Source organism: Pongo pygmaeus, chromosome 18 (genome assembly GCF_028885625.2).
Source record: "Pongo pygmaeus isolate AG05252 chromosome 18, NHGRI_mPonPyg2-v2.0_pri, whole genome shotgun sequence".
Taxonomy (NCBI): Eukaryota; Metazoa; Chordata; class Mammalia; order Primates; family Hominidae; genus Pongo; species Pongo pygmaeus.
In genome coordinates, this window is record NC_072391.2 from 64658523 (window position 1) to 64680868 (window position 22346).

The 22346-nt window shown below is 43.8% G+C and overlaps 1 protein-coding gene across 1 annotated transcript in view; it reads right to left on the reverse strand.

The window, feature by feature from the left end:
- Positions 1 to 22346, reverse strand: part of KCTD19 (potassium channel tetramerization domain containing 19) — a 37981-nt gene that overhangs the window by 13355 nt on the left and 2280 nt on the right. Inside the window, exons 3-5 of the mRNA XM_054453914.2 lie at positions 17983 to 18279; positions 1651 to 1801; positions 364 to 555 (exon numbers count right to left, since the gene is read on the reverse strand). Of these exons, the coding sequence (XP_054309889.1) occupies positions 364 to 555; positions 1651 to 1801; positions 17983 to 18279 (640 nt within the window). The remainder of the gene's footprint in view (positions 1 to 363; positions 556 to 1650; positions 1802 to 17982; positions 18280 to 22346) is intronic.

A 22346-nucleotide genomic window follows, 5' to 3' on the forward strand; every position in this document is an offset into this window, starting at 1 on the left:
TGAGGCCTGAAGGCCAGTTGGATACATAAGGGCAGAGTAAGAAGAGAAGCCGACTGGCAACCAGCTGAGCTCCCTGCCCGTCACACCAACTCCTGTGGTCCCTGACACTTTCCAGTGCCTGACACTTTTACAGCCAGGCCACCCCAAAACAAATAGTGAATAAAATAGCCGTGAGTCTAGCGAGATTCTAATGCTGGAATCTGCTTGCTTCCTGGAAGGCTCTGTCATACTTCCGCCACCTCTACCCAGGGAAGCTCCTGAGGCCCTGAGCACCAAGCTGGGCCTCTGTGGGACATGTGATGGGGAGGGGTGAATGGGTCCTAACAGCCCACCCCCCACCCAACCCCTGGACAGAGCAATCACCAATGAAGCGGAACTCGCTGCACTCGCACTCGATGAGGGCCACCGTCTCAGCCAGCCACAGCAGGTTGTCTTCAGTCACTAGGCTGGGATATTTGGCCACCAGGTCTAGGGGCAGGAAGCAGTAGTGCACCTCCTCTTCTGTGTCTAACAGGGGTGTGTCCATGAGCCCCAGAGGTGCCTTATCATGTAGGCCTGGAAGAGAACATGCAGGCAGTGTTGCCACCTCTCAGAAGCTAGGGATCTGATTCCAGCAAGGCTTTCACTGACCCAGGGGCCCCAGAGGATGCTAGAGAGACCCCCCAAGATATGGTCCTTGCCACTTGCCAGACACATCTTCCTTCTTTATCTTTTCAGTTGTAGCCCTAAGGTTTGGAAGGACTGTGGTAGGGAGTGGGGCATGGAAGTCTATTTTTTTTTCTTTTCTTTTTTGAGATGGAGTCTCACTCTGTTGCCCAGGCTGGAGTACAGTGGTGCCATCTCAGCTCACTGCAACCTCTGTCTCTCAGATTCAACTGGTTCTCCTGCCTCAGCCTCCCAAGTAGCTGGGACTACAGGCACGTGCCACCACACCCAGCTAATTTTTGTATTTTCAGTACAGACGGGGTTTCACCATGTTGTCAGGCTGGTCTCGAACTCCTGACCTCACGTGATCCATCTGCCTCAGCCTCCCAAAATGCTGGGATTACAGGCATGAGCCACCGTGTCCAGCTGGAAATCTATTTTTTTTCTATAAACAGTGAAGGGCAGTGGGACATGTGACGTTTTGACTTATGTACCCAAAGTCATTAAATTCATTTACCCATTTGATTCTTTCTAATTGATCAAACCAAACACAGTGATCCACAGACAAAATAGATGCTTTTGACATTCCTGGAAGCTAAAATCCATCAATAATCATAAATGCTTTGTACTCATGTCTCAGATAGGCTGAACTATGCTGCCAGGCACCCATCAGATGTGATCATTTGGGGACATTCTGTGTGTGGTGGTTGGAGGAAACTCGAAAGAATGGTGGCGTTCCCTGATGAATAGGAGGGAGTGGAATGAAGCCTCGCCTTGCCCACGTGAAGCCAGAATGCAGAGGAGTGAGTGTGGAGGAGGATGTTGGTTCCAGCAGGCAAGCAGCCATGGAGAGGGCCTGTGGCAGGGCAGAAGATCAAAGGAGATGACAGAGACTGCCTCAGAAATCAGGCACTCTCTGCTCTCTGGATGGAAGCCACTTCTGTTAGGGTGAGGAGAGGGAAAGTTGGTGTGGGCTTTAGGGAGGGCCAGCCTATCCCAATTTACCTGTGAAGGCGGGGCTTTTGATTGGAAATTCTGAGGGTTTGCTAATACACTTCCACGTACGCCAGTAGTTCAGAGATGCTCTCTCAGCAACAGGTATGTCTGCAGGCCGCACGCGTAGATGGTGTTTCCCTTCCTTCAGGTTATCTAGAGTCTGTTAGATAAGGAAGAGTACTATCTTGAGAATCTAAACCAAGTAACTATCTACCAATTCTAGTGTGAAGATCAGGAAAAACAGTATGTGACTTACTTTTTTTTTTTTGAGACAGAGTCTCATTTTGTTGCCCAGGCTGGAGTGCAGGGGTGTGATCTCAGCTCACTGCAACCTCCACCTCCCGGATTCAAGCGATTCTCCTGCCTCAGCCTCTCGAGTAGCTGGGATTACAGGCACCTGCCACCACGCCCGGCTAATTTTTTTTGGTATTTTTAGTAGAGACAGAGTTTCACCATGTTGGCCAGCCTGGTCTTGAACTCCTGACCTCAGGTGATCCATCTGCCTCGGCCTCCCAAAGTGTTGAGATTACACGCATGAACCACCGCGCCCAGCGACTTACTTTAAGTGTTTTGAAATAAATCAGGCAATCACACAAAAAATGTAAAAATGTAGGGCTATAGGGTGACACGCGGATATTCAAAGTCCCAATGATTATTTCTCTTCTGATTTTTGAAACAAGTTTTGTTATAATTTTATGTTGAGTAATAGTAATTTATCTTGCACAATCTAAAGAGTAATTTCTATTTAATCATTAAAAACTTGTTATTTTCTGCTATCATTTTCCTTTGAGTGCTCAAAATCACTTTCAACCTGTTATAATTGTGATTTGCTATTGTTTGTGTTCATCCTAACCCTGGGTAGTGATCTAAGTGGTGAGATTGAGGTATAATAAACATGTCTTATATTGCCACAGGACTCCATATTTTTCAACACACTTTGACACACGTTTGCTCATTTACCATCACATGATTCTGTGAGACAGATGTGGTTGGTGAGTGTCTTACTGATGAGGCAGCTGAGGTCAAAGGCTTTGTGGCCTGCCCAAGCAGTCTTCCAAGTCCAGAGCTTGTCAGCTTGAAGGATCAGGCGACCAGGAGTGGGCTGAGGCTGGAGTGGAGCACCCCAACTAGGCAAGCCTGAAGCCCAGGGTGGTCTTTGTGCCGCCCTTACCCAGGGACCCGTTCTCCCTCAAAAGTTCTGCAGGGGGCAGATTATCATAACATCAGCACCCTCTCCCTTTTTTTTTTTTTTTTTTTTCCTGTTTTTACGCTAGAAGAAGATACATATCTTCCCAATAAATTTCCGGATATAGCAGGGCAAGTGGTACTTTAAAGGCACCAGATCCTCAAAATGGACAGGTGCCCCAGATTTAGTCTGAAACTAACAAATAATCTGCCTCTAAATGCTGCTATGTCAACGAAGCCCTTGTGAAGTTGCTCTCAAAAATCCTGAGCGTTGAGACTAGCCCTCTGGTGGCCAAGCTATAAACTGTGCCCGCATAATCACTTAAGGTCAATGCAAAAGAAGGCGGGCCACAGCGGGAGAATCTTTCCCACTTTGGATGGCTGGAGGGTTTGCAAAAGCACTGGGCAATGGTGGGATCATGGGGAGTGCTTTCCTGTGGCAGTGAACAATGGGGGAGACAGTGTGTGCATGGAACGCTGGAAGACAGTCTGTCATTCATTTGAGAAATACTCATTGTGCATCACCAGGGCCACAGTCAGACACTGTGCCTGCCCTCAAGAAGCTCTCAGCTTGGGAGAGAAGAAAGATGTAAAAGACTACAATTTACGTATACTGAGATTAGAGCCAGTGTCAGTTATGAAGTTTCTGGACCTCCAGGAACCCTGGGATTTCTTTCCACAGCATTAGAAGGGAACATTAGAGTCTCACTCTGTCACCCAGGCAGGAGTGCAGTGGTGCAATCTAGGCTCACTGCAACCTCCGCCTCCTGGGTTCAAGTGATTCTCCTGCCTCAGCCTCCCGAGTACCTGGGATTACAGGTGCCCACCACCATGCCTGGCTAATTTTTGGATTTCTAGTAGAGACAGGGTTTCACCATGTTGGCCAGGCTGGTCTCGAACTCCTGGCCTCAAATGATTCACCGGCTGGTGCTGGGATTATAGGTGTGAGCCACCATGCCCGTCCTGCCTCTCCATTTTCTCTCCTTTCCTTTCCCCTAGTCCTGGTCCCCTAGCCCCCAGGTCCTCTCCACACAGTGACCTTGCAAACATATGAGGTGAATCCAAATCACTCCTCATCTTAAAAAACTTTAGTGCTTCCTGTTGCTATGGGATAAATCCAGACTCTCCTTTGCATTGCACATAAGGTCCTTCACAATCAATGGAGGGAGTAGGGTATACACGAAAAGCACAAGGGCTTTGAACTTAGCATATCTGGGGTAAATTCTGATTCTGTCACTTAAGAGCTAACGTTTATTACCCATAGACTTTTAAACTGAATCCTTCCAATCTTCCCCTGACAACAAAGTAGGCTCTGGTATCATCACTCCCTTTGAGCACATGGGAAGCTAGGTCCAGGAAGAGGTAGGGGACTAAGTGCACCAAGTAAGTGGAAATACTAGGAATGAAACCCAGGACTCTGGAGCCCAAACCCTTAGCAACTGTTTTCTTTTTATTGATATGTAATAGTTGTTCATATTTTTGGGGTACATGTGATATTTTGATACATGGATACAATGTATAATGATTAATTTAGGGTAATGAAGATATCCATCACGTCATTTTTTTTTTTTTTTTGAGACGGAGTCTCACTCTATCACCTAGTCTGAAGTGCAGTGGCATGATCACAGCTCACAGCAGCCTCGACCTACTGGGCTCAACTGATCCTCCCACCTCACCCTCCTGAGTAGCTGGGACCACAGGTGCACATCACGACACCCTGCTATTTTTTTTTTTTTTTTTTTTTTTTTTTTTTTTGAGACAAGGTCTCACTCTGTTTCCCAGGCTGGAGTGCAGTGGCACAATCTTGGCTCACTGCAACCTCCGCCTCCCAGGCTCAGGTGATCCTCCCACCTCAGCCTCCCGAATAGCTGGGACCACAGGCATGCACCACCACACCTGGCTAATTTTTTTGTATTTGTAGTAGAGGTGGGGTTTCGCCACATTGCCCTGATTGGTCTCAAACTCCTGGACTCAAGTGATCTGCCTGCTTCAGCCTCCCAAAGTACTGGGATTGCAGGCATGAGCCACCACGCCCGGCCCACAGCCAACTAAGTTTTAAGTTTTTTGTAAAGACAGGGCTTTGCCATGTTGCCCAGGCTGGTCTTGAACTCCTGGGCTCAAGCGATCCTCCCATATTGGCCTCCTGGGATTATAGGCATGAACCACTGGGCCAGACCCATCACCTCAAACATTTATCTTTTCTTTGTGATGGAAACATTTCAACGATTTTCTTCTAGCTAGTTTGAAATACACAATATATTATTGTTAACTATAGTATTCCTAGCGTACTACCAAATACAAGAACTTATTCCTTTTATCTGATTGTATTTTTGTACCCATTATCCAAATTCTCTTCATCCCCTTCCCTCCCCCTGCTTTTCCCAGCCTCTGCTGCCTTCCACTTGTCATGTAACTTCTCCAAGCCTCAGGTTCCTCACTGGCAAAGTGGAGGCAGTAAAATTTGGAAGCTGTTGTAAAGATTAAATGAAATAATATGTTAATTTCCTTCCTCTTGGAGGTCATATCCTAAATTTCCTTCCTTCCTTCCTTCCTTCCTTCCTCCCTCCCTCCCTCCTTCCTTCCTTTCTTTTTTTTTTTTTTTTTATATGGCCTTGCTGTGTCACCCAGGCTGGAGTGCAGTGGTACAATCATCAGGGCTCATTGCAGCCTCGACCTCTTGGGCTTAAACAATCCTCCTGCCTCAACCTCCCAAGTAGCTGGACCACAGCTGTGTGCCGTAACACCCCATTAACTCTTGGATTTTTTGTAGAGATGAGGTCTTGCTATGTGGCCCAGGCTGGTCTCAAACTCCTTAGCTCAAATGATCCTCCCACCTCAGCCTCCCAAAGTGTTGGGATTACAGGCATGAGCCACTGCGCCCAGCCTAAATTACCTTTCCAGCCTCATCTCCCATCATTCTTTATGTTTACACCCCATCATCAGTGACACTAAACTCCACAAAACTCCAAAAATACATCACGTTCTTTGACACCTCCCCAGCTTTGTGTACGCTGTTCCATCTGCCCAGAATACTCCTCCCCATTCTCTTCCTGAAGAGCCTAGAGCCTCTCCGAGCCAGAATGGGTCATCCTCCCACTTTGTTCCCACAGACACCCAACACTTTCACTTCTCTCTGCAGGCCTCTGGCTCAGTTTCAGGCCAGTTCTTCCCCCTATACCAAGCTTCCTGGGGAGAGGCTGGTTTGATGCATCCCCATTTTGTATTCTAGAACCTAGCATGCATATGAAAGAATGCATGAAAATGGAGGGCTAGCCAGGTGCGGTGGCTCACACCTGTAATCCCAGCACTTTGGGAGGCCGAGCTGGGCCGATCACTTGAGGTCAGGAGTTTTGAGACAAGCCTGGCCAACATGGCGAAACCCCAACTCTACTAAGTATACAAAACATTAGCCGGGCTTGGTGGTGCATGCCTGTAGTTCCAGCTACTCTGGAGGCTGAGGCAATCATTTGAACCCAGGAGGCAGAGGTTTCAGTGAGCCGAGATCATGCCACTACACTCAAGCCTAGGAGACAGAGCGAGACTTCAGCTCAAAAAAAAAGAAAGAAAGAAAAGGAAGGGCTAGAGGGCTGATTCTCTGCAAAGAAAAAGAAACATGGGAGATCTCCAAAGGAGCGAACAGAGAAGTAGACTGCACTCATAAAACTGAGAAAGATGGAAAGACGTTGAGTATCCAAAACCACAGGAAAAACCAGCACAAGATTACAATGGGCAGAACCTATGGAGTTCAGAGGACAATGAAGACAGGGATTCCACATTGGGATCTGGAGGCCAGAGGGAAGACCTAAGGGGGAGAGGGACAGGGATGAAGGAGAGGGAGAGAGGATGGCAAGAAGAAAAGGTTTAGCTTGGGTCTGATTTGTGATGGATAGAAAGACAGTAGGCGAAGTGGCAAGAAAAGAATGAAACTAGGGAAAGTCAGCTAGGGGAGCGTAGCACTCCAAGCCCATGCTCAGTGGACTGCATCACAGGAACTTGAATCTGCCACTTACTTCACCTGCAGATTCAATCCCCAAGATTCTGTCTCAGTGGAGAAAATAATAGTGCCCTTGAACAACTCTAAATTGGCCACATGGGAGGAGGCCTGTGGTGGGGAGAAGGGGAGAGAAATCCCTGCCCAGGACAACACTCCTATTTGGAGGTGTTTGGTACTGGATATGTCCTCTGGAATGGGTCAGTAGTGACAGTCTAGCTAGTTTGAGAGGAGATGTGCTAGTTGAGGAAAGAATGATCTATTTGGCAGAATCTCCATTTCCTGCTATTTCCAAGCATGTAAAGTGTTAGCAGCACCATTTTCCCCAACAAAGGTATGCCTGAGAAATCTTAAAAAACAGAAAAACTAAAACAAGTCCACAAAGATTGCCATCCTTGCAGTCAGGTCATGCTGCATGCCAGGCCCAGGCATCGGCCTTGACCTAGGCTCAGGAGCCTCAGCAAAGCTGTTTCCCGAACTCTGTCAACCAATACTTGCTCTGACTTCTAGAAATACAAGTACTCTACTCACGGAAAGCCATTCAGGTGCTATAAGAAATCACAGAAACCATTCCCCAGCCCCTAACTTACTTATTTTTGATCTGCCAGTTTCCCCTAATAGATATAACCTCCCCAAGACCTCAGGACCTTGGCTGTTTTGTCCTTTGCCATAATTGCAGCACCTAGAACAAGGCCTGTGGGGTCTCAATACCTTGTTGTTCAATGAATGGCTAAATGAATGAAGAACACTCCAGAGAGCCTGGGCTTCCAGCTGCCCTCTGGCTTTGCTGACTGAAGTTGCTACAGAGTCTGTGGCTGGTCTTCTAAAGGCTGACTTCAAGTCCGCTTTCATCTGCCTGAATACAACTTCCAGGAATTTTACTTTTCACATGTTATGACCTGGAAAAAGTTATTGGAGAGAGGATTTCCTAAGGGAAATACAGACCTTAAATGAATTCAGATGGCTAATTTCTAGCACAAGAATAAATGATGTTGCTTTTGGCCTAGATAGTGGTGAAAAAAATGTGTCAATCAGAAGCAACATAAAACTGATGGCGTGGGGAAGTATGTGTATGTATGTGTGCGGTTGCCAAAGATGGCTGACAAATGCGCCCTGCTGGCAGAACTTTGGGACTTAAAGGAGGTTTTCCAAAGCAGCAGCAGTTCTCAGAGATGCCTCATGCTCTGATGTAGGCTGTTGGAAAGAATGTGATGGTAAAGGAGCTTGGGGGAACTTCCAAATCCTTGACTGCCTTGTAAAGACAAGGAGGGCCAGCACTGCTTTAAGGCTCAAGGAAAGCAAGGCTGGTAGAACAAAAGGATGTGCGGAACAGCTGCTGTCAGCCCCCAAAGCCAAACAAGACCCAGCTTTCGGCATTTCAAACCTACCCCTTCACTGCAGGCTCCAGTCACCTCACTCTGCAGAAGTCATCTGGAGCATAACATTGAGTGTTCTCTCAACAGATATGTTGTTAAGCATGTGCAAATGCCAGGTACTGTGAGAGGTGCTAGGTGTTTGTTTCACAAAAACATGAAAAGAGTACAGCCCAGTGAGGGAGAAAGACATATGAATACATGATCACAACAGAATTAGCACTGCTAGAATGGGGGAATTCAGTATGTTATGAGAGCAGAGAGACAAAAGCTCAGGAAATGTCAGGATAGTCTTCCAGTGGGCCACATTTAGGCCAAATCGTTTTTGTTTTTTTTTTTTTCTTTGTTTGTTTTTGAGATGGAGTCTCACTCTGTTGTTCAAGCTAGAGTGCAGTGGCACAATCTTGGCTCACTGCAACCTCTGCCTCCCAGGTTCAAGCAATTCTCCTGCCTCAGCCTCCTAAATAGCTGGGATTACAGTTGCCTGCCACTACGCTTGGCTAATTTTTGTATTTTTAGTAGAGACGGGGTTTCACCATCTTGGCCAAGTTGGTCTCAACTCCTGACCTCAAGTGATCCACCCGCCTCAGCCTCCCAAAGAGTTGGGATTACAGGCGTGAGCCACTGTCCCCAGCCAAGGCCAAATCTTAAAAGGGGAGGAATCCAGGAAGAGGAAACAGCAAGTGAAAAGGTGTAGAGAGAAAGCATGTGGGGTGCTTGGGGTGTGGCTGAACTTCAAAGTATGTGTGTGCCTGTGTGTGTGTGTGTGTGCGTGTGTGCATGTGTATTTGGCCTTGCCTGCATGTAGGTGTGTGTCTTTGTTGGGATATGAGCCAGCACAAGCAGATGGGCCAGCCTGTGAGGAGCCCTGATGCCATGTCAAGGGGTTTGCATTTGAGTCATCCACTTACCCACACCACAGACAAGCTACACAGTTGGGATGAATATCTGCTGTTTATGTCATCCTCTTCCTTTCCAAGATCACAGTCATCTCACATCATGAGTAATGGGAAATGTGAGACTGCCACTGGTCTATTTTCTTAAAAACGTCATTTGTGTGATCAACATAAAAACTCCCTGGCTCCCTTGAGCACAAGGAATGAAGGCATGTTTGGGTTGCTTGCTGGTAGCAGAATGCTCACAAGTGGAACAATTTAAAGTTCCAAACTGAGAAGTCCCCAGAAGGTGTGAAAAAGGAAACATAAGTAGCATGTCCTGTCAACACATTGTCCTCAGTGGACTTCAGGGGGAAAGTAAAAAAGAATTGATAATTTGCCATGAAATTTAAACCCTGGTGAATGACCCTGAAGGGAAATTCCACACTCTGCAGCTGTGACTCCCACCCAGGCTGATGGATGTGAAGGGCTCAGATCAGTTTACATTTAGGTAAAGTGGCCTTGCCAAATTACACAGGAAGTTCTAGGAGGCCCTGTGATATTAATGTATGGACCTGTAATAACTACTTTGTATTTCCCCTATAAACAATATACAGTATTCCAAAACATCCAGGTTCATGGATTTACATATCAGCTTTTATGACTCCCAAATTTTTATCTCTAGGCCTGTTTCCATGAATTCCAGACCTGTACATCCAGCGCCTCCTGTTTACCTTCACTTGGATGGTTTTATTGCCCTTTCATTGTCTCTCAAACTCAACATGTTCAGATCCTAACTCCCGATTTTCCTTCCTAAACCTGTGTACACATCCCTCAAAATCCACCATTCATCTGGTTGCTCAGGAGAGAAACAAAGGAGTTGTCCATTCTCTCTCACCCTACATTCAATTCATCAGCAAACCCTGTCAGTTCTACCAGCAAGACATATTCAGAGTTTGAACACCTCTAACACTACTATTACCACCATAGACCAAACCACCATTATCTTTCATCTGGATACTGCAGGAGCCTCTTAACTGGTCTGTCTACTTCCTCCCTTGCTCTGCTGCAGTCTAGGCCAGGGGTCAGCAAGTTTTTTTCTGTAAAAGGCCTGACAGTAAATATTTTAGGCTTTGCTTTGCTAGCCACATGGTCTCTGTCAACTCAACCACTCAGCTCTGTGTTATAGCTTGAGAGCAGCCATAGACAACACATAAACAAATGAGCATAGCTGTGTTCCAGTAAAACTTTATCAATGGCACTGAAATTTGAAATTTTTATTTATTTATTTTTTTAATTTTTTTGAGACAGAGTCTCCCTCAGTCGCCCAGGCTGGAGTGCAGTGGTGCGATCTCAGCTCACTGCAACCACCGTCTCCTGGGTTCAAGCGATTCTCCCATCTCAGCCTCCCCGAGTAGCTGGGATTACAGGCACTTGCCATCATGCCTGGCTAATTTTTGTATTTTAGTAGAGATGGGGTTTCACCATGTTGGCCAGGCTGGTCCTGACCTCGGGTGATCCGCCCACCTTGGCCTCCCAAAGTGTTAGGATTACAGGCATGAACCACCATGCCTGGCCTGAAATTTGTATTTCATATGATTTTTACATAGCACAAAATATTTTTGATTTTTTTTCAACCATCTAAAAATGTAAAACCCATTCTTAGCTCATGGGCTTTGCAAAAAAGGTAGTGGCTGAATTTCATCCATGGGCTGTAGTTTGCAGATTCTTGATCTAAGGTTAAGCCAGCAGCCAATGATCTTTCTTTTTATTTGGAGATAGAGTCTCGCTCTGCTGCCCAGGCTGGAGTGCAGTGGCATGATCTTGACTCACTGCAACCTCCGCCTCCCGGGTTCAAGCAATTCTCCTGCCTTAGCCTCCTGAGTAGCTGGGATTACAGGCGCATGCCACCATGCCCAGCTAATTTTGTATTTTTAGTAGAGATGGGGTTTTACCATGTTGGTCAGGCTGGCCGCCTCAGACTCCCAAAGTGCTAGGATTACAGGCGTGAGCCACTGCACCTGGCCTTTTTTTTTTTTTAAAGAGAAGGTCTTGCTCTGTCACCCAGGCTGGGATGCAGTGGTGAAATCTCGGCTCACTACAGCCTTGAACTCCTGGGCTCATATGATCCTCTGGCTTCTGCCTTCTGAGTAGCTGAGACTACAGGCACATGCTACCATGCCTGGATAATTTTTAAATTTTTTGTAGAGATGATGTCTCATTATGTTACCCAGGCTGGTTTCTAACTCCTGGCCTCATATGATCCTCTGGCTTCCGCCTTCTGAGTAGCTGAGACTACAGGCACATGCTACCATGCCTGGATAATTTTTAAATTTTTTGTAGAGATGATGTCTCATTATGTTACCCAGGCTGGTCTCTAACTCCTGGCCTCAGGTGATCCTCCCATCTCAGCATCCCAAAGTGTTGAGATTACAGGTGTGAACCACCATGCCCAGCTCCTCTCTCCCTCCCTCTCTCCTTCCCTTCTTTCTTCCTTCCTTCTTCCCTTCCTTCCTTTCTTCTCTCTCTCCCACCCTCCCTCCTTCCCCCCTCTCTTCCCTTCCCTTCCCTTCCTTTCTTTCTTTCTTTCTTTTCTTGAGATATATTTCACATACTATAAAACTTACCCATTTAAAGCATGCAATTCAGTGGCTTTTAGTCTATTAACAGAATCAAGCAACCATCACCACAATCTATTTCAATACCCCTAAAAGAAACCCTGTACCCAATAACAGTCACTGCTCATTCTCCATTCTCACTCACTCATCCTTCCTACCCTGAGCCCCAGCCCTAGGAAGCCACTTATCTATCTTCTGTCTCTATAAATTTGCCTGTTCTACACATTTTAGATAAATAGAATCATACAATATACGGTGCTATTTTATTTATTTATTTGTTTGTTTGTTTGTTATAGAGATGGGGTTTTGTCATGTTGCCCAGGCTCGTCTTGAACTCCTAAGCTCAAGTGATCCACCCACCTCGGCCTCCCAAAGTGCTGGGGTTATAGGCATGAGCCACCACACCCAGCTGTGTCTATCTTCTACACATATAATCATACAATAAGACTGTTTCTTTCACTTAGCTGACATGATGGTTTTTTTCACTTAGCATTTTATATATATATATATACACACATATATATGTGTATATATATATACACATATATATACATATATGTGTGTGTGTATATATATATATATATATATATATAGAGAGAGAGAGAGAGAGAGAGAGAGGAAGGGTCTTGCTTTGTCACCCAGGCTGGAACACAGTGGTGCAAACACAGTTCATTGCAGCCTTGACCTCCCTGGCTCAGGCGATCCTCCTGCCTTAGCCTCCCAAGTAGTTGGGACTATAGGCATGAGCCACATGCCTAGCTAAATTTCTTTTTTAATTTTTTGTAGAGTTGGAGTCTCACTTTGTTGCGCAGGCTGGTCTCGAACTTCTGGCTTCAAGCAATCCTCTTGCCTCAGCCTCCAAGAGCTACCTATAACATTTAGAATAAATCCTGTGTCTTCACCATGGCTTTCAAGGTTCTGCAAGATCTGGCTTCCTCTGATCTCATTGTCAACCTTTGACATCTCCCTACCTCTCACTGTACTTTACAATGGCCTCCAAGTGGGCCAACGAGCCACTATAACCTCAGGGTATTAGCGTTTAACTATTCCTTTTTTTTTTTTTTTTGAGATAGTCTCACTCTGTTGCCCAGGCTGGAGTGCCGTGGCACAATCTCAGCTCCCTGCATCCTCCACATCCTGGATTCAAGCGACACTCCTGCCTCAGCCTCCAGAGCAGCTAGGATTACAGGCATGAGCCACCATGCCCAGCTAATTTTTGTGTTTTTTTGTTTGTTTGTTTTTTTGAGACGGAGTCTCGCTCTGTTGCCCAGGTTGGAGCGCAGTGGCACGATCTTTGCTCACTGTAACCTCCGCCTCCCGAGTTCAAGCAATTCTTCTGCCTCAGCCTCCCAAGTAGCTGGGATTATAGGCACGCGACACCATGCCTGGCTAATTGTTGTATTTTTAGTTGAGATGGGATTTCACCATGTTGGCCAGGCTGGTCTCAAACTCCTGACCTCATGATCGCCCGCCTCGGCCTCCCAAAGTGCTGGGATTACAGGTGTGAGCCACCACACCTGGCTAATTTTTTTGTTTTTTAGCAGAGATGGGGTTTCTCTATGTTGGCCAGGCTGGTCTCCAACCCTGGCCTCAAGTGATCCACCCACCTCGGACTCCCAAAGTGCTGGGATTATAGGTGTGAGCCACCGTGTCTGGCCTAACTATTACTAATGTCTGTAAGTTCTTTCCCCAGATACCTGCATGCCTTACCCCTTTGCCCCTTTTTCATTCAGATTTCTGCTCAAATGTTGCCTTGTCAATGAGGCCTGTTTGATCGCTGTTTTCTTATTTATTTAAGTATTTATTGACAAGGTCTAGCTCCATCACCCTGGCCGAAGTGCATTGGTGCAAATATGCCTCACTGTGGCTTCAAATTCCTGGGCTCAAGCGATCCTCCCACCTCAGTCTCCTGAGTAGCTGGGACCACAGGCACGCACCATCATGTCTGGCTAATTAAAAAATCTTTTTGTAGAGACAGGGTTTTGCCATGTTGCCCAGGCTGGTCTTGTCCTGGGCTCAAGAGATCCTCCTGCCTTGACCTCCCAAAGTGTTGTGATTGCAGGTGTAAGACACCATGCCCAGCCTCTGATCACTCAATACAGAAGTCACTTCCCTGGCTCCAGTCACTTGCTATCCCCTTACCCTTCTTGCCACATACTATCCATCTGAATATTAAAAGACAAGCAGATTCGATGTAAATGTTTTATTCTTTCAACTAAATTCTACAATGATATACTGGGGAAAATGTAGCAATATACTTTTGTTTAAAAGACTGATTGAATAAACAAAAACTACAAAAAAAAGAAAATCATATAAACACAATCTGAAATTCCAAGAAGTCCTGCAATACAGAAATGCCCTCCTCCTTCATTATTACATAGGAAGCACTGTTTTAATTGTCTTCATAGCATTTATCTCTACCTGACATTGTATAGCTATAGGGTTCACTCCTGTATCTCCAGAACTTGGTGTAAGTTTGGTGCTCAATACACAATAAGACACTAATAAGCATCAAGTGTATCCTTTGGAGGACACAACTACAGGCTAGGGGTGGGGGTTGGGTGGGCAGGTGGAGTTGGGGGATTTGGGGAATGGGGAGGGGTGGAGAGCACAGCAGCAGTGAGCCTGGGTGCCTGTCCTCCAGAAGCTTCCCATCTTGTGCTGCTTGTTAGTCATTCTACATGGCTTTCCATCAAAGCCTACTATGTCACAGGTAATTCTGAGTAGAATATGCATTTGTTGAGTACATGGGAACCTTAGTTAGCAGGAGGCAAAGTCACATTTTTATTGTTAGGGGCTAAATCTGAAGGACTCTATGGTGAGGAGTACTAACAGTTTAGAGCAGTTTAGATATATGCTGCCCAATATGGTAGCCACTAGCCACGTACAGTTACTGACTACTTGAAATGTGACAGTCTGAGACCCAGCATGGTGGCTCACATCTGTAATCCCAGCAATTTGGGAGGCTGAGGGGCAGATTGCTTGAGGCCAGGAGTTTGTGACCAGCCTGGCCAACATAACAAAACCCCATCTCCACTAAAAATACAAAAATTAGCTGGGTGTGGTGCTGCATACCTGTAATCCTAGCTACTTGGGAGGCTGAAGCATGAAAAGCTCTTGAACCAGGAAACGGGGGTTGCAGTGAGCCGAGATAGCGCCGCTGCACTCTCACCTGGGCGACAGAGTAAGACTCTCTCTCAAAAAAGAAAAAAAAAAAAAAAGAAATGTGACAGTCTGAATCTGAGATGTGCTGTAAGTATAAAACAACGGATTTTGAACACGGTACAAAGAATGTAAAATTTCTCAATTTCTAAATATTGATTATATGTTGAAATAACACTCTGAATATATTGAATAATACCTTGAATATATAGTTAATATTTTGAGTATAATAATATATTATTAAATTGATGTCATCTGTTTCTTTTTACTGTTTTAGATGCGGCCATAGAAAATATAAAATTACATAAGTGGCTCACATACATCGCTCACATTATATTTTTATTGGATCATCCTATGTTTTCCCCAAAGCACACAGGAATAATGCCTGGAACCAAGAATGCTCTTCATAAATACTGGGTGAATGCATTAAGTTGGGCTGCCTGAGTAGGGTCTAAAGACTAAGAATTGGCAAACTCCAATTTCTCCAAGCAAAGTGTTTGCTCATTTAGTAAAAAAATCTGAGTATCTGATAGGCCTTAGCAGTGGGAAAGTGGTGGAATTGTGTGAAGCTGTTGATTAGCTTGAGGTGACTGTTGGTTCCCAGCTGTATTTACACTCTGCCTCAAGAAATAAACACCATTTCACTTGGGCCAACTCAAATGTTTATTTCTTTGACAACACCATTTCCAAAGTGTAAGCACTTGTTTTACAGTCTTTTTTAGGGAGGCAGATCCACATGATTCTTCAAATACTTCTACTCCTCACACAACGTGGAACCCATTGGCTTCTGAGGCGCAGCCTCCCATTTAGAAGCTGCTTGTGGCTGGGCGCGGTGGCTCATGCCTGTAATCCCAGCACTTTGGGAGGCCAAGGCAGGCGGATCACTTGAGCTCAGGAGTTCAAGACTAGCCTGGCCAACATGGTAAAACCCTGTCTCTACTAAAAACACAAAAATTAGCCAGGCGTGGTGGCGCAAGCCTGTAATCCCACTACTTGAAGGCTGAGGAAGGAGAATTGTTTGAACTCAGGAGGCGGAGGTTGCAGTGAGCTGAGATAGCGCCACTACACTCCAGCCTGGGACAGAGCAAGACTCCATCTCAAAAAAAAAAAAAAAAAAAAAAAAGAAGCTGCTTCCTTGATATATTTTGTTTCAATTTGGAAAGTGAGGACAGCAAACGGTTTAAAGGGCTTAATACACTGTACAATAGGCTTGTATTCTTTAAAATGTTCTTAAAAAATTGCCTTGATCTCTGATTTTCTGCAACAAGCAAGTTACTCCCTCCCTTCTACCTCAAAATGATGCTTTGGCGTAGAGTCATCAGCAATCCTGTCATGACAGGCCATTTAAGTGGTTTTGAAGCCACTTGTAAACAATTCTAGGACTCCATTCCTGGGGCAGTTGAAAAAAAAATTAAATTCAAGAAGGTAGCTTGAAAAAGAAAAAAAAAATACAACAACTTGCCTGGTAGTATATTAAGAATTTTTAGGCCAGGTGCGGTGGCTTACGCTTATAATCCCAGCACTTTGGGAGGCTGAGGCGGTGGATCACCTGGGGTCAGGAGTTCGAGACCAGTCTGGCCAACATGGTGAAACCCCGTCTCTACTAAAAATACAAAAATTAGCCGGGTGTGGTGGTGGGTGCCTGTAATCTCAGCTACTCAGGAGGCTGAGGCAGGAGAATCACTTGAACCTGGGATGCGGAGGTTGCAGTGAGCCGAGATGGCGCCATTGCACTCCAGCCTGGGTGACAAGAGCGAAATTCCATCTCAAAGAAAAAAAAAAAGAGAATTTCTGATTTCCAAATATAGAATGACTTTTAAGAGAAAACACTGAATTATTTAGTAAGCATCCATAAAAACATGCACTATGAAATGTTCTCATTCCTCTATGGCCCAGATACACATGGTCTATCTCAATTTTCTTCTAAAAAGTGTTGAGGCACAGTTGGTGGTACACTGAGCTACACTGCAGCTTGTTGGGTTAGTGCTGATAGAGATGGAATAAACACCTTGTACACATGGTGGGATTAATACGGAGGAAGTTCAATGGTCCTTCCCAGTTGTAATATTTAGTTCTTCCAGGTTAAAAAGAATTGTTCAAAAACTACTGAATAAACTACTTAAGATCAGCCACAAAAATGATTTCTGTGGCTTGGAGAAAAATTAGGAAAGAAAGGTAATGTTTTTTGGCAGTACTTTAATGGTTTATAAGTAAAGGTATTTAAAGCTCTTATAATAATAATAATAGTAATAGTAATAATAATAAAGTTTCTTGGAAGACAAAGAAGTGATGGTAAAGGAAAGATTTTGCAGAACGTGTTTTTTTTTTTTTCTCTCTCTTGACATTTGGCCCAAGATTAGAACTTTTTGCTTTGGTATAAATGCATGTTGTGTACCTAACAGGCACAATGAGAGGTGATATTCTTGATAAATCTTTTAGATTTTAAATCTCAGACATGATGTACATAGCAAATCCTAAAATGTCTAAAGTGTTCTCCTTTTAAGATTCAAAAAACAAAAACAAGAAGTAGCTTAATATAGGATTTTCAAGAGCCAGGGGCACCCTCTCAGTGGATAGTAAATCCCATTCTGGGTCCATGGTGGCTGCTAGTCTAACTAAAGCACAGTTGGGATGAAATCATTATTAAGAACATGTAGGCTGGGTGTGGTGGCTCATGCCTGTAATCCCAGCTCTTAGGGAGACCGAGGGAGCACTTAGGGAGGCCAATTAGAGGGGATAACTTGAGCCCAGGAGTTCAAGACCAATCTGGGCAACATGGAAAGGATTGGCCGGGCATGGTGGCATGCACTTGTGTTCCCAGCTACTCCAAGGGACTGAGGTGGGAGGTGGGAAGATCCTTTGGGCTTGGGAGGTGGAGGCTGCAGTGAGCTGTGATTACAACAGACACCCTGTCTCGAAAAAACAAAAGCAGGTAATTTCAGTGTATTGTTTATTACTTTTTTTTCCTTCTTACTCACCCCTATACTAATGAGGAAATTATTTATTACTTTAACACACTTACTACATTTGCCCATTAAGAGAGTCCTCTCAGCAACCAATATATAACAGGAAACAATATTTAGTGATGTAAATCCATGTTACTGATCCACCACTCCCAGAAAACAAGAGCATCTTACCTGCAGCAAAGGCATCAGCTGCAAACCCAATGCTTGCTCATACAGCAAGTTCAGTTCTGCACAACTGGAGAAGGAGAGTTTGGAGGTGTAGAGGTAATAGTGCACGTGCCTAAATGTGGAACCATCTCTGTCGATAAATAGCCTCTGGCTTTCTGAAGAGGTCAAGGCTGAAGCCTCTTTCCACAGCAGGGAGTCTGGAAACTGAGAGAGTTTGCTTCTGGGAACTGAGAAATGCCAGCCCCCTACGTTGAAATGAAACAAGTCCTCTGCTGATTCATGAGACATGCCAGACTCCTCCTAAAGGGGGAATGAAAAAGAGATCTACGCAAGAAAAAGAAATAAAAAGGCATCCAGATTGAAAAGGTAGAAATAAACTATCTCTGTTTGCTGATGACATGATCTTGTATATAAAAAATCCTAAGGAATTCACCAGAAAACTATTAGAAATAAGTCCAGGCCAGGCATGGTGGTTCACACCTGTAATCCAAGCACTTTGGGAGCCTGAGGTGGGAAGGTGGCTTGAGACCAGGAGTTTGAGGTTGCAGTGAGCTATGATTGTGCCACTGTACTCTGGCCTAACAGAGCAAAATCCTGTCTCAAAAAGAAAAAACAAACAAACAAAATGAGCCCAACAAGGTTGAAAGATGCAGAGCAATATTTTAAAATGTTGTATTTTTATACTTTAGCAATGAACAATCTGAAAGTGAAATTAAGAAAACAATTCAATTCCATTTACAGTAGCATCAAAAATAACATACTTAGGAATAAATTTAACAAAAGAATGAAATACATGTGCACTGAAAACTTCAAAACATTGTTGAAAATTTAAAAGACCTAAATAAATGAAAAAATATCTCATGCTCATGGATTGGAAGATTTAATATCGTTAAGATGGCAATAGTCTCCCAATTGATTCACAAGTTCAACACAATCTCTGTGAAAATCCTGACTTTTTGCAAAAATTGAAAAGCTGATGCTAAAATTCATATGAAAATACAAGGGGTCCAGAATAGCTAAAACAGTCTTGAAAAAAGAAGAACAACGTTTAAGAAGTCACATTTCCCACTTTTTTTTTTTAAAGGCAGACTGCCACATGCAGTGCCTCATTAGGATGTGTCTGAAGTCTTGGAAGCTTGACTACCCTATGTTCTCCTACAACGGACCTTGAGAACTTGTTTGGAGGTTCTAGCTAGGAAGAGCAGATACTTGTATACCCTTGACTGAAGACTGGTCCTCCTTTATTGGGGATGGTCGTCCTCTTTGACTGAGCACGTAGCTTCAGGAGGGACGCATGTGGAGCGTTGAGGGAAGAAGGGGACACCCGCCTAGCCAGCCAGATCAGCCAAATCAACCCTGGCAATCAATGGAGTGACAGATGTCGCAGCCAGATCACCCTCACATCCCACACTTTTAAAACTTATTACAAAGCTAGATCAAGACAGTGTGCTACCGGCATAAGGATAAATATAAAGATAAGTGGAATAGAATTGAGAGTACAGAATAAAACCCTTACATTTATGATCCATTGAATTTTGATAAGCAATCCAAGATGATTCAATGGACAAAGAATAGTCCTTATAAAAAATGGTGCTGAGACAACCGCCCATCCATATGCATAAAAGATAATAATAACAATAATAATAAAGTTGGACCCCTACCTCAACCCATACACAAAAATTAGCTCCAAGTGAAACATAGACCTAAAACTATAAAATCTTTTTTTTTTTTTTTTTTGAGACGGAATCTCGCTCTATCACCCAGGCTGTAGTGCAGTGGTACGATCTCGGCTCACTGCAAACTCCGCCTCCCGGGTTCACTCCGTTCTCCTACCTCAGCCTCCTGAGTAGCTGGGACTACAGGCACCCGCCACCACGCCCAGCTAATTTTTTGTATTTTTAGTAGAGATGGGGTTTCACTGTGTTAGGCAGGATGGTCTCGATCTCCTGACCTCGTGATCCACCCGCCTCGGCCTCCCAAAGTGCTGGGATTACAGGCGTGAGCCACTGCGTGCAGCCTAAAACCATAAAATCTTTAGAAGAAAATAGAAAATCTTCATGACTTTGGAGTAGGCAAAACTTTCTTAGATGTGACACTAAAAGCAAAAGTGACCAAAAAAATAGATAAATGGAACTTAATCAAAATTTAAAAACCTTTGTGCTTTAGAGGGCACCATCAAGAAGGTGAAAAGATAACTCACAGAATGGAACAATATATTTGCAAATCATTTGTGTGATAAAGAACTTGTTTTTAGAATATATAAAGAACTCAAACTCAATAATAAAAAGACAACCAAATTTAAAAATTGGCAAAGCATCTAAATAGACATTTCTCCAAAGAATATATACAAATGACCAACAGAATGAAAAAAGATGCTCAACATCCTTAGTCATCACAGAAATGCAAATCAAAACCCGCAACAGAATACTACTTCACACCCATTAGTATGGCTAGAATGAAAACAATAGGTAATAACAAGTGTCGACAAAGAAACCAGAACCCCCATGCACTGCTGGTGGAGGTGTAAAATGGTGCAGGCACTTTGGAAAACAGTTTGGTGGGTCCTGAAAATGTAAAGCATGGAGTTATTCTACTATGAGCCAGCAATTCCACTCCTAGATGTACACTTAAGAGAAATAAAGACATATGTCCACACCAAAATTTCTAGACTAATGTTCATAGAACATAATAGCCAAAAGGTAGGAATAAACCTAATGTCCATCAACTGACAGATGAGTAAACAAAATGTAGTATATCCATACAATGGAATATTGTTTGTCAATAAGAAGGAATGGGATGAACATGGTGGCTTGTGCTTGTAATCCCAGCATTTTGGGAGGCTGAGGCAGGAGATTCGCTTGAGCCCAGGAGTTTGAGGCTGCAGTGAGCTGTGATCGTGCCATTGCACTCCAGCCTGGGCGTCAGAGTGAGGCACGTCTCTAAAAAAAATAAAAAATAAAAAGGAATGAAGTACTGATACATGATAACAACATGGATGAAACTCGCAACATTATGCCTAGGGAAAGAAGCCAAACAAAAAATCACATATGATTCCATCCACACGCAATGTGCGGACAAGGCAAATTTCTAGAGATAGAAAATAGATTAGTGGTTGCCTAGGGCTGGAGAGGCTATGGGGAGATGGGGTGTGACTACTAATGAGTATGGGATTTCTTTTGGGGATGGTGAAAATGTTCTAAAATTGATTGTGATGATAGTTGAGCAACTCTGAACATACTAAAACTCACTGAATTGTACACATTAAAATGTGTGAATTGTATGGTATGTGAATTATATCTCAATAGATCTGTAAAAAAAAAAAAAAGATGAGGTACTGTCCATTCCATGGAGCACATGCAGAACTCTCTTGGGATCTTACCTGCAGAGACATTACATTACTGGAGGATGAATGCTATAGATACCTTTTCATATATACAAAGGCAGCAAGGTCACTAACCTTCCTCAGCTCATTGTTAAAAGTTTAAGGTCATCTGTACATCTGTTGGACAAGAGGTTGTTGAAAAAAAAGTTTAAGGTCATCTATTTATAAGTGAATTATCTTCTTTGCTTCAAGATGACCTAGTTTATCAATACGATGGAAAAGTAAAGAGCCATCAAACATACAAACCATCCATATCAAATTTTAAAATAAAGGGCACTACCCTTGTAAAAAGATTTTTTAAATGGTAGTAAATAGCATATAGAATTTTACCTAAAAAGAACCATAAAACAATATCGAATTCTAATTAAAAATTATGCAGGCTGAAGTGATTGGACTGCAACGTACTGATATCTGCAATTTGAGATGAATTAAAAAAAGACAGATTGATGGATAGATAGGATTGCTAGATGGACATGTGATAAAACAAATATGAGCAAAATGTTGATTGTAGAATGCAGGTGGTGAATATATGGTGCTCACTGTACAATTCTTTCAATCTTTCTGAATGTTTATAAAATTGCATTAAGACGTTCGTGGGGGAAAAAGAGTGTTAAAGTAAGAGGTGATTACTTAATAAAAGAAAAGCTCCCTGCTCCAGAAAGAACCTGCATTTCCCATTCTGACAGCTGAGGAAGGAAAATAAATGCATGCAAGAAAGAATGGGATGGGTCCATCTCTCCCACAGCAATATTCAGACAAAGAAGAGCAATTATATATGCCACATTTGAGACTAGAAGAGTTAAAGGGGGTAATAACAGAAATATGACAAATTGTGAAATGATTGCATAACTGACAGAAGCGGAGCCAGAAAAATCAATCTAATGAGCTAACCTAGGATTCTAAGTCCCAGTCCTTCTGAAAGCCTTTCTACAAGTTCATGTTCAGGCAAAGGCTGAATGTGACAAATGGAGTGACTAAGGGTCTC